The sequence below is a fragment of the Monopterus albus genome, unplaced genomic scaffold (genome assembly GCF_001952655.1).
Source record: "Monopterus albus unplaced genomic scaffold, M_albus_1.0 scaffold325.1, whole genome shotgun sequence".
Lineage (NCBI taxonomy): Eukaryota > Metazoa > Chordata > Actinopteri > Synbranchiformes > Synbranchidae > Monopterus > Monopterus albus.
This window is the reverse complement of record NW_018128205.1, coordinates 393320-405338: the sequence shown is the minus strand read 5'-3', so window position 1 is coordinate 405338 and position 12019 is coordinate 393320. Positions and strand designations below refer to the sequence as shown.

General features: G+C 41.3%; 1 protein-coding gene across 1 annotated transcript; it reads right to left on the bottom strand.

The window, feature by feature from the left end:
* Positions 1-10636: 10636 nt before the first annotated feature.
* Positions 10637-12009, bottom strand: LOC109974233 (GTPase IMAP family member 2-like). The gene has a single exon (XM_020624330.1). The coding sequence runs from the start codon at positions 11897-11899 to the stop codon at positions 11453-11455; it is 447 nt and encodes a 148-aa protein (XP_020479986.1). The 5' UTR covers positions 11900-12009; the 3' UTR covers positions 10637-11452.
* Positions 12010-12019: the final 10 nt, after the last annotated feature.

Sequence of the window (12019 nt, the reverse complement as noted above, 5' to 3'; positions counted from 1 at the left end):
GTCACAATGTAGCTGATTTACTTTGCCACGAATTGCAATAAAGCAATGGAGTGCATTGATAAAACAGTCAGTACTAAGGTCATCCAGCACCTCATTATGAATAGCCCTTGAACACATGCAGGTAAGCAAGAGGCCGTACCTCTTTACTTCTTTCCTTCCTTCTCTTACAGAGAATGGCCCAAAGCAATCGATACCGCTGTATGTGAATGGAGGAGTAGCTTTCATTCTTTCTGGCGGTAGGTCAGCCATTTTTTGTTCTTGATTGCATTTCCTGAATCTTCTGCACTTTACACATTTGTAAATGAATGATGACACACTACTACTGCAACCAACAATCCAAAATCCATTGGCGCGTATTTCATTAAGCGTCATCCCACGGCCTTGGTGATGTATTTTTTCGTAAAAATGTTTAATGAGTAGGCATGATACGTGATGTTCCTTTGGCAGAATAGCTGGATGTTTGATATTGGGATGTAGTGATGCTCCAGTCAGTCGTTTTCCTACCCTTAGGACATTGTTATTGTTGATGAAGGGACTCAATGTGCAAAGCCTTGAATGTGTTGCCTTAACTTCTCCCCTTTGTTTCAGGGACTTGATTTCTTCACAGAATACTTCCCTTTGTACAGTTCGAATTATGAATTCTTCTGCATTCATCCTTTCTTCCACCATGGTTGCTTCATTGGACATTTTTGTTTGGTTCTTTGTATGCCTTGCCAAGCGTTTTAGTCTGGCTATGGCCTTTATCAATCTCCTCCAATCTGAAAGGATCTGCATTCAATCCGAAAGCGTCTTCTCTTCCTTTGCTTTGATTGTATGAACTGGTGACACTTTCAGCTCTGGATCACCAGGATCAATCTCCTTCACCTTGATCTCCCCTTCTTTAGGGAGCCCCCTACCATAGGAAATTTGGTCCCATGAACCAGTTTGATTCTATCAGTTCTTTTGTCATGACTCCACGAGATGCATAGTCGGCTGGGTTTTGTTCAGAGGCAACATATCGCCATTGACATGGTTCAGTACTGGATCTGATTCGCTGAATGTGGTTTGCTACAAATACATGAAACCGCCGTGCATCATTGTTAATGTAACCAAGGACAACTTTGGAGTCAGTCCAAAAGTATTCTTGCATTTCTTCAATCTCTAATTCTCTCTTTAGGAAGCAAGCAATTCTTGTGGCTACTACCGCAGCAGAGAGTTCGAGTCTTGGGATAGTTATCACTTTTGTTGGCGCAACTCTCGCTTTGCCCATTACAAGGGTGCAGTGCACTTCTCCAGACTTGGTTACAGCACTAAGGTACGAGCATACTCCATAACCAGACACACTGGCATCAGAAAAACTGCAACTCATATTGCTGAATGTGTTGGAATGTTTGTGGCACATAGCAACGTGGTATCTTTATTGAAGACAGGTTGAGAAGGTCTTGTAGCCAGGCTTCCCAGTGTGACTTCAGGTCATCTGGAAACGCTTTGTCCCAGTCTAACTTATCTTGGCACATCCTTTGAAGGATTCTTTTACCAACGAGAATGTAAGGAGCAACAAATCCAAGAGGATCAAACATTGAGGCCACTGTAGATAGCACTCCTCTCCAAGTGAAGGGATTGCTCTTTACAACAACTCTGAAGTGAAATCGTGTCTGAGGTTACACACCACTGGACTCCTAAAGCCCTCTCCATCTTAGGCTCTCTCAGGGCAAGGTCCAAGTCAGTAGCTCCTCCAGCACATTCCTCCTTTGGGATGGAATCAAGCATTTCCTTGTTCTTGCTGATGAATTTGTGCAGGTGTAGCTTTCCAGTGTTGCAGAGGTCTCTTGCTTCCTTTACAAGCTGAATAGCTTCTTCTTTGGAATCCACACTCGCCAGGCCGTCGTCCACATAAAAGTTACGCTGTATGAACTTAACAGCAGCTTGACTGAACTTTCCTTCACCTAGCGCTGCGAGGTGTTTAAACCCAAAGTTTGCACATCCAGGTGAAGAGGCTGCGCCAAACAGGTGGACCCTCATTCGAAACACAGATGGTGATTTTTCCATGTCTCTTTCCTCCCGCCATAGGAATCTGAGATAATCTTGATCTTCAGCGACAACATGAAATTGATGGAACATGCACGCCACGTCGCACATGATAGCCACTTGTCCTTTCCTAAATCGACACAGAACCCCTACAAGGGTATTTGTGAGATCAGGTCCACTCAAAAGATGCTCGTTGAGAGATGTATTTTGGAATTTTGCTGAGCAATCAAAAACCACACAAATCCTTCCTGGTTTTTGGGGGTGGTAAACATCATGATGAGGGACATACCATACTGGTTCATTTTTCAGCTCTGTCTCTGGCACCTTTTCAGCATCACCTCTGTTTATTATGTCCTCCATGAATGCAACATAGTCTTTGAAGTAGCGGTCATCTCTTTTCAGACACTTCTCCAGACACTTCAGTTGATGTTCTGCGCAAGGTCTATTGTTTGGTAAGTTAGATCTTTCTTCTTTAAAAGGTAACGGCATCTCAAAATGGCCGTTTTGTTTTTGCTTTATGCCTTTCTTTACCTTTGCAAGGAACATCAGATCTTCTTGTGACACGGGATCTTCCTCAATACTTCTTTCAACAAAGTCCATCTCTCCATTGCTGGAGAGACTATTTCCTTAACTCTGTTCCTGCTCACAAAATGGACTTCATCTTTCAGTTTGTGAGAGGCTTCAACAGCTGGCAGAACTTGCTTCACTGTAATGCGGTGACTAACACCAATCTCATCTTCAGATTCGCTCTCAGGGTAGTTATAGCCAATAATGCTCCATCCTAGCACCGATCTCTGTGCAAACGGTTGGTCTCTTTCACCACTGACTACTTCTATGGGGAGCAAAGCCTGTGAGCAGATGTATCCAATTAGTAAACCAACATGACAATCAAGTACAGGAGCCATCTCATTTGCCTGATGCTTAAGATGGGACCAGTTCTCTGCCGTCTTGCTTGTGGGAATGTGGGATCGATTGACAGGTATGTAGTCTCTGGTGTAAGTCAGTGGCAATTTAATTCTTGTTTCAGAATTCATGCCTCTTACTTGTAGACCATTCAACTTGTAACTGGACACAATCTTTGTTTTGGATGTTACTGTGGAAATTTTGAGTTGAACTGACTCTGCCTTAGCATTCAGCATCTCAGCTGTGTCTTTCAAAATGAAAGTAGTGTCGCTTTGCGTGTCAAGCAAGGCATACACCAGCTTCTCTTTCTCTGGTTCCTCCACAGTTAATATGTAGACTGGAACGACTGACGAGGTGCAACCTTTGGCCCTTTGTTACATGACTCTATTGGATGTCACTTGTCTGGATTCAAGCTCTTGTGGATCTGACTTTTTTTCTGAGTCTTGATTCACCTTTAACCGCTCATGATTGCCTGATCTTTGTTCTTTGTCTCCTTTGTATCTATCTTGATGTAAGCATGTTGGGTGGAGTTTTTGACACTTGTCACATACACTTCTATAAGTACAGCTTTTAGAGTTGTGACAGTCTTGAGGCAGCCGAAACTTCTCAAACTGCACAAACTTTACTCTCTCTTCAACTGGCCTTTCCATTAATTTTTGACATTTGTGGAGTGTGTGGCCTGGTTTCTTACAAAAGGTGCATGGAATGTTTGTCTTATCACTGGAACTTGTGGTAAGTGCTTTGGCATTTAGTGTGTGATTTCTTTTGAACTTGTCTTTAACAGCTTGCTTGCTATCTGGTTCAGTTGGCCTTATTGCTTGTAGCGATGTTATTGGATTACAGGCTATTCAAGCTTCTTTGTTGAGGAATCTGACAAAATGGCTGAAGCTAGGGAACATTTTGTGCTCATTTTGGTACTCAGTCGCTGTCCTATTCCAGCGTGAACTTAGCCAATCTGGTAACTTGGCAATTATCCTTTGATTTTCCACACAGTCATTCAAAACTTGCAATCCTTGCACATAGGGCATGGCTGATTCGACACTACTCAAGAAATCTGCAAATTCATGAAGATCTCTGCTGCCTTTGGTGATCTTAGGCCATAACTGAATTTTGTCATGATATGACTTGCCTATTATGAAGGGGTCTCCAAATCTATCATCAAGTATTTCCCAGGCAGCACAATAAGCTGTGTCTGTTCCAATTAAGAAGTGACCTTCGATAGCTTTCTTAGCCGAACCACCAACATACTTTCGCAAACAAAAGAGCTTTTCTTGTTTTGACAGGTTCTTGTGGTCAACCAATGTTTGAAAGGACAGCTTCCAATTGTTATACTGCAGGGGATCACCCAGGAAGACAGTTGGTTCTGGGATTGGAATCCTGTTGGCAGTAATTGCTTCAGCAAGTGCTTTCACAAGATCAATGGAGGCTACTTGGGGTGTATCAATTACTGGTTGAGGTACAAAGGCTTGGAGGTCTGGAACTGGAAGAGAGTACAAAGGTTGACTGGCAGGGGCTGTGGCTTGAGAGGGCACGAGTGGCTGACAAAGGTTAACAGAGCAACATGGTTGACAGGTGGAACTATCTTGCTTTAGTTGAGACAGAGAGACAGGAGGCTTCTCATCATTGTCAGTGTGAATACTTTCAGCATAAACCTTTAGCCTTGCTTGTGCTGTGTTATGCTTTTGCATCTCCTTCAATAGTTCCACCTCCTTTCTATTTTCTTCTAACTTTGTCTTTATTGTGTTGCTTTCTGTTAGAAATTGAGCTCTTTTCCTTGCGTCCTCTACTTCAAGCTCTCTGATTTCCTCTTCACATCGATGCTGTGTTTTCATCATTTTAATTACCTCTTCTGTTGCTGCTACTTCAGCTGCTGCTTGTTGTCTTTGTTGCAGTGAATCAGAGGATGACTGTTTGGACAGCCTGGAAATGGCCTTTGACTTGCATGAGGAGCTAGAGGAAGCATAGGATGATACATCATGAAACACAGACTTTGAATCAAGCCAGGGAATGTCATCAGGTTTGCCATTTTCTTCTATCAGGCACTGGGCCTTTTCTTTAGCCGTCATAGTGATAGCCCAACATATGTCACATTTTCTTCGTAACTCTGGTTCAGGACTTTCAATGTTTCTTATTTCTTCATATGTGTCACTGATATCAGATTGAATAATCTTAATGACACTCACAGCCTCAGCAATCAGATCAATGTCTTTACTTCTCATGAATTTTTTTGAAGTAGTTAATATGGTACTTCCATTTTTTTGTACATCCGCTCAAAGTTCCTTATTAGATCCTTCAGTTTTGCATCTTGCAGTGATTTTCCCTTTTCAGTGCCTGTCCGTGTGCGCTGGCTTCTGCAAACACCTTCAAGGTAAGAACTATCTGTTACAACTTGGAGTTGCTGGACATCCTCTATACTGCCCTGCTCTCGTATGGCTTGTTCTTTGTCATTGTCCTCTTGTACATTAGGCTCTGCATAACTGACTTCCTTCATGGACTGAACCACACCTTTATCCTTATTTGACATGTCCAATACATGTAGAAGTGATGTATACTATGTGTTGTCTTAAAGAGTAGCCTTTAGTGGTGTGTCAAGGGTTGACTAAATCATGTGTATTTGTGTGCAATGTACACAACATGAAATATTGCCCAATACTGGTCAAACACAACAACAAATACTCAAGAGACTTACTGATAAACAAACCTTAGAGTCTTAAACCTTCAGTAATCAGAGTACCCAACAGATTTTAATGTAATATAAAACAAATTGAAATACAATGCTTAACTTAAGAGCTTGTGGTTTTAGAAAGATTAATGTGCATTTACTTGTTTATGCAGTCCTTACACCTTTTAGCTATCAGGTGATTGAAAATGTCCTGTTGTTACCTTGTCTGAACACAAACTCGATTAATACTTTAAAAACAGTTCACAAGTGTCTGAGCTACTTTCAAGACACGATCTTGAGTGCTTGCTTGTTTAGCTTTCACTTGCCAACTCGCTTTGTTACTTGTTTAATACGTTATGTTCGAGCACATGGTACTTCTCTTAGCAAACATCTTCTTGCTAGCAGCAGCATCGGACCCCTCCGTCTCGTTGTCTTCACCAGAGCAGCGGAGTGTTCTACTATGCCAGCCTCAGTCACATGCGAAGAGAGGAGTTTCTTTTCACTGATGTTTAATGTGGTCTTCCTTTATGCCAAACGCCAGCACCTTACACCAAACATCGTAGAACTAACAAACAAGATAAATATAATGGAAATAAACAACCACGTCATTTCACATCACATAGACATGGTGCAACAATAAATTCATAAACAAAATGAGACATACCACTTTGGCTTGCTTGTGAGCAAAGGCTGGTAGTAAAACTCAAACTTCTTAAATTAATGTCTTAAGTGTCATTTTCTTCTGTCCCTTTCTCTGCTGCTAGTCTTCTCTCTCTCGTCGAAGGACCGGAAGTGGCACAGCGGAAACAATAGTTCCGACAAAACAAAACTTATGGGACTAATCGTATTCAAAATAAAACTCTATCAATATACAAAAACAAATACCATTCATAATGTTGCATAAGAAATACAAAACACATAAACAAAATGTGCAACTTCATAATGGCCTTCACAGGATGCATAAAAATCTGCACAGACTCCATGACAGCATCTACAAACCCCAAAGCCGTCTCTGCTCCAAACATCATCAAAAAGTCTTGAAAAATATAAGAGATAGCAAATCAAATTACTGTCACACAAGATAAATCACGTCATAAGTGTTTTCCAAATTAGTTACTTACAAGGGCTTTAGCAACCAAGAAACCTTGAGTGACAGCCCCAAGGATGTGAAATTCCTTTGTTGCTGTACTTAGAGCTCTTCTGCAAAAACACAGAGCGAGATGTTCCAGCCTATTGATTATACAGATCACCAGTTGTATGTAAAACACAACCCTTCTTTAATTCTTTAACACCAGTTTGTTTAAGTTTGGTTTTCAACTCAGGCCAACTGCTGTGTAAAAGGATGAGTAAATTTGTTGTGTGGGTACTGTTGATGACAAGTTGGACCAGCTGACAGATGGTTGGGAAGCATCTGCTAGACTGGTCAGAATTCCCTGAGCTGACAATATGTTTGGGGCAGGCGTGACATACAAATAACGTTATTAGCCCCAGAAAGTCCTTCACAGCGTAAAATACTGTTTAAAAAATTTAAATGTTAGTCTTACCTGCATCATGATGAGGTCCCCGTGAAGACAGTAGGTGTGGTGATGATGTAAGACCAACCAACAGAAAATGGAGAAAGGTAAAGCACTCTTACATGGACATTTTCACTTTAAATCTCTTCCGCACGGCAGAGTTGATGGAACCAAAGTCATTTGTAGCCACTGCAAAGCTGAATTTTCTCATCGCCCGAGTACTTCGAGTCTGAAGTATCACTTAAATGCAATACACACCGTTGATGCCAGCAAATCACCCACCCAAACAAACAGTGAGGGAGGCTTCAGCTGACTACGTTGGATGTAGCGTGTGGGAGAAGTATAGATAAACAAAAGCAAGACAAGCTAACAAATGCCATAGCTGAGTGGATAGTTACAAACTGCAGGCCGATTAGTATTGTGGAAGATGTCGGTCTGAGGAACATTATTAGGATCGCAACCATTGACAGCACGTATGAGCCTCCCTCAAGAAGCACCATCACAAGAAGAATACACGAGTTGTATGAAAAGGGGAGGACTACAAAATCGACGGCGTTACAACGTGCACCAACTGTTGCTCTTGTTAGGTATTTTTAGTCAGATAGATATTGGTTAGGTACTTTATGTATTAGAAATGTTTAGAGGAGTCAGGATGTCTAGGTAGGCTGTTAAATGCTTAGTCATTCTAATGAGTTTTTGCAGGATGCTTATGGTCAAGGATAACTAGAGAGAAAAGTTGATGACTGTTAGAAGACAGGATTATTATTATTATGATGATGATGTGTTTACTAACCGTAATCGTAATCATAATATTTTCTTATGTTTAATGTCATGACATGTCACTAGATGTCATGTCAGAATGTTTTTAGATACACACCACTTAATCAACAGACACACACACATTGATTTACTTCATGTTTTGACTACTGCTATGGCCAGCTGCAAAGCTGGCACCAGGGACACGTCACGGTTGACGTTCCTGTGTAGAATGGGGTTAGCCCAAAAGAGATATAATGTACAGGCCTGGTGGGTTCGGGGTCTTTCATCTTCCAGCTGCCTGCGTGCATGTTGGAGGTGCAAGATACCTGAGCATGTAATGTTAATTTGTACCTGTGATCATGGAATAAATCAGCACCGTTTTGTAGTTACTTGGACTGCCTCGTCTCTCAGAGTTAGCATGGCTGAAAAGAACCGGAAGACTTCACTCTCACTGGAGACTACTGGACATCGCAGGGTAACCATAATTACCTCAGAGTTACAGCGCATTATATTGATATTATATTGATGAACAGTGGGAGCTGCATTCACATGCTCTACCTGTAATGAAGACAGAAGATAGACATTTTGCTGAAACGTGCGCAGAGCATTTCATTCATGTTGCACAGCAGTGGAACGTTTCAAATAAAGTCAGCACACTTAGCACAGATAGGGCAAGAAATATGATCGCTGCTGCAAGACACCTGCCTTTTGAACACGTCCCCTGCGTCGCGCACAGTCTCCACTGTTCTGTCACAGTTTCTCTGCAGAACACATTGAACGTGGACAAAAGAAGGAGTCGCTTATACAAGACATTCCATCCAGATGGAATTCGACTCTGGACATGATAAAAAGCGTCCGCAGAAATGAACAGCCACTGAGGGATGTCCTCACCACACACACCACCAAGATTGTCATGCCAACTACAGCTGAAATGGACAAACTGCAGAGGTTGGAAACGCTACTGGACCCCTGCAGGTATATTTTACTTCACATATTTCTCACTATCCTGTCTGAGTGCATGTGAGAGAGAAATAGAGTTTCTGTATGTGTGTGTGTAAATATAGTATGAATATGTAGAGGACATTTTTGTGTGTATATAAGTAAGTGAATGCAATACATTTTGACTGAAATTTGTTTGATTTTTTTTTTCTATTACAGGTATGTGACTGAACTTCTGGGAGGAGAAAAATACGTTTCATGCTCTGTGGTTCTGCCTGCTTTTTGCCATCTCCCTCGGGTGATGGAAACCTCAGATGAGGACCCTGCCTACGTGGTCAAATTCAAGTCTACATTCAGACAGACCTGGAGACACGCAAGGAACGTGCCAACATTGCATATCTGAAGATTGCTACCGCATTGGACCCAAGATTCAAGGACCTCAAGTGTATACCCAGAGCTCAGAGGGGTGAGGTGTGAGCCTCAGTCACCAGCTTACTCAAGGAACACAGGGTTGTTGCAGAGAAACCTGTGGAAGCAACAACATCAGAGCCACCAAAGAAAAAGTTAGCCTTGTTGGCTTGTTGGCTTCATCAGTCTGATTCTGAACAGGAGGAAGACTCAGATGAGAACAGTGTGTGACAATACAGAGCGGAGCCCACCATCAGTACAGAGGTGTGTCCATTCGAGTGGCGGTCCAAACATGCAGGCTCACACAGCAGGCTGGCCCCCATTACACAGAAATACTTGGCCACACCTGCAACATCCGTACCCTGTGAAAGATTGTTTTCTTTTGCTGGTCATATTGTACAGAAGAAGAGAGTTTCTTTATCATCTGAAAATGTAAATGACCTTGTGTGTCTGAACAACTGGCTTGGTGTAGAGGAGTAGGAATAAGTCCCCTACACAGTAAATCCCAGCTGTGTACGTTTTTTTTGTGCTCTTCCACTTCACCTCACTCTAACAGGGACACTTGCTACTGAACATTTGACTGTTTATGCTGCTCCCTGATAAAAGAAAAAATGTTTCTGCTGTTATCTGTTCAGAAAAAAGAAAGAAAACAGGTTTATAAATGTTGCTGCCTGTTATGTTATGATTGTGGCTCTGGACTCTGAGGATAACTTGTTTTTCTATAACAAACTAAATAAAGCATTAATGCCCTGGCAGTGGCAAATAGCTTTGGTTTTATATTTGATTTGATTACATTGTTTGAGATTTGCTGCTACTGTGTAAAGGGAATGCTTCTGTTAAAAAGCACCTTATTTGTTTAAAGTGTTTGCACGTTTGTTCATATAGTGGTACTTTTCAAATAAATGCGCAATACACTACTTTGGAATTCATTATTGAATGCTGCTCATATCAATACAGTTAATCACTGTTAATCTCAGAAAAATCATGTAGTTAATTCAATTAACGATTTTAATCATTGCCCAGCACTAGAAATAATATATAACATATACATTATATTATATGAATGCAGACATATTATTACCAGACACAAACAAGCTGTGCCCGCAGAATTCTGACGTCATCACCACAGACTTACCACGGATTTTGAAAAGAAATAGAAACTCTGAAGTGATTTGATTTTATTTGATTTATTCTTTCAAGCATGTAAAGACAGTTGATATATTAACACACATAATTTTACACATATCCAACAAATGCTAATCCAATATCAATTTGCTTATACCTAGTACATGCTTGAATGGAGTAGGAAGAAGTCAGACTTATCTAGTCCTACCCCATGACATCATCTTACCATCATTGGTTTGCAAGCAGTATCTCTACATAGATAATTCTCTTCTACACCACACAAGTAATATACTAAAAAAAATTTTAAAAAGTGCGTGTTACAAATGAACACATAAAGATACTAGACTCAGTTACAGATTTTAGAAACGAGATTTATTGAACAATGTGTGTGTTTGAGAAGGCGTGTGCTAAACAGAGAATGACAGATGTAAGTGCATTAATAACAGTATTATACTCGTGCTGGGAGACAGGAACCCTGTACTTAGTTATGAAGTGCTCATATGACAATAGAACTCCATCACAGTTAAACAGCTGCTTGACAAGTAGAATGTTATTGTTAAACCAATTTTCAAAGAACAAGGATTCATTGTTTTAAGTGATAATGGCATTATTCCATAAAAACAAATATTTATGAGGAGAGTAGTTGTGCTTATACAAGAGAGACCAGCTCATAAGGGCTGATTTGTGGAAGTTGGAGGGTTTGACTGGGAGCTTTCCCACAGCGAAGGGACACATTAATAAGAAATTAAGACCACCAACCATTTTAAATAGGAAATTTGGAATGATATTCCACATGCTATCTGGATTTTTTTAGAAATCTTTTGATCCAGTTGATTTTTATAATATGGTTAAATGAAGAAAAATCTAGAACATTAAGCCCTCCCCTCTGTAAGAAGTAAACACATAATTTCCTTTTTAACCTTGTGTGGTTTATTTTTCCAAATGAAATCAAAAAGAAGTCTGTCTAAGCAAGACATCTTTTGTTTAGTGACGTTAATTGAGGAAAAAAGATATAAAGTATATACAACACAGTGACAAGTCTACACAACACAAGCATCATGTACACGTGTACCTGGCACACACCCACACACACACACACAACACTGTCTTGTTGGCACTGGGCATCAGCCACAGTTTACAACAAGTTGCAGTCTGGTAGTCTTTTATTTGATAGCTTTGGGAATATTGTGTCATAATCTGGAATCTTCTTGAAGAGCTCTATGACTTGTCTGGACTCCCTGGATGAGTTCCTGAACATGTGGCATCGATGTCCGCACGCTTCCACAATCTGCTTGAGGGGAGTGCGCTCAGAGATAAACCTGTGCACGCTGCCGTTGAAATCCTCTCCGTGGGTCAGCAGGACCACTGTGCTGTGTCTGATCCTCCAGCCCAGCTTGTCCTCCAGCCTCTCTAATATTCCCACTTCGCTCTCAGTGAAGCGGCCCAGCTGTATCACCAATAACACCACACATCTGCCGGGCTGACAGAACCTCTTACACTCCTCTATCTTGGCCTCGGGGTCATCTAGCTGCTCGTCGAAGAAGTCTGGGGTGTCGACCAGTCGAATCACTTTCCCTAACATCTTCACTATAACGGCCTGGCACGTTGTGGTGACCGGACTGGCACTCAGCCTGGATAAAAAGAGGGTTCTCAAATCCAGGTTCTTGTTCTCGGCAGTCAGGATGGTGGTTGCGGATGGCGC

Coding starts and splice junctions, on each gene's coding strand:
- LOC109974233 (XM_020624330.1), bottom strand. CDS start 11,899: ATGTTAGGGAAAGTGATTCGACTGGTCGACACCCCAGACTTCTTCGAC.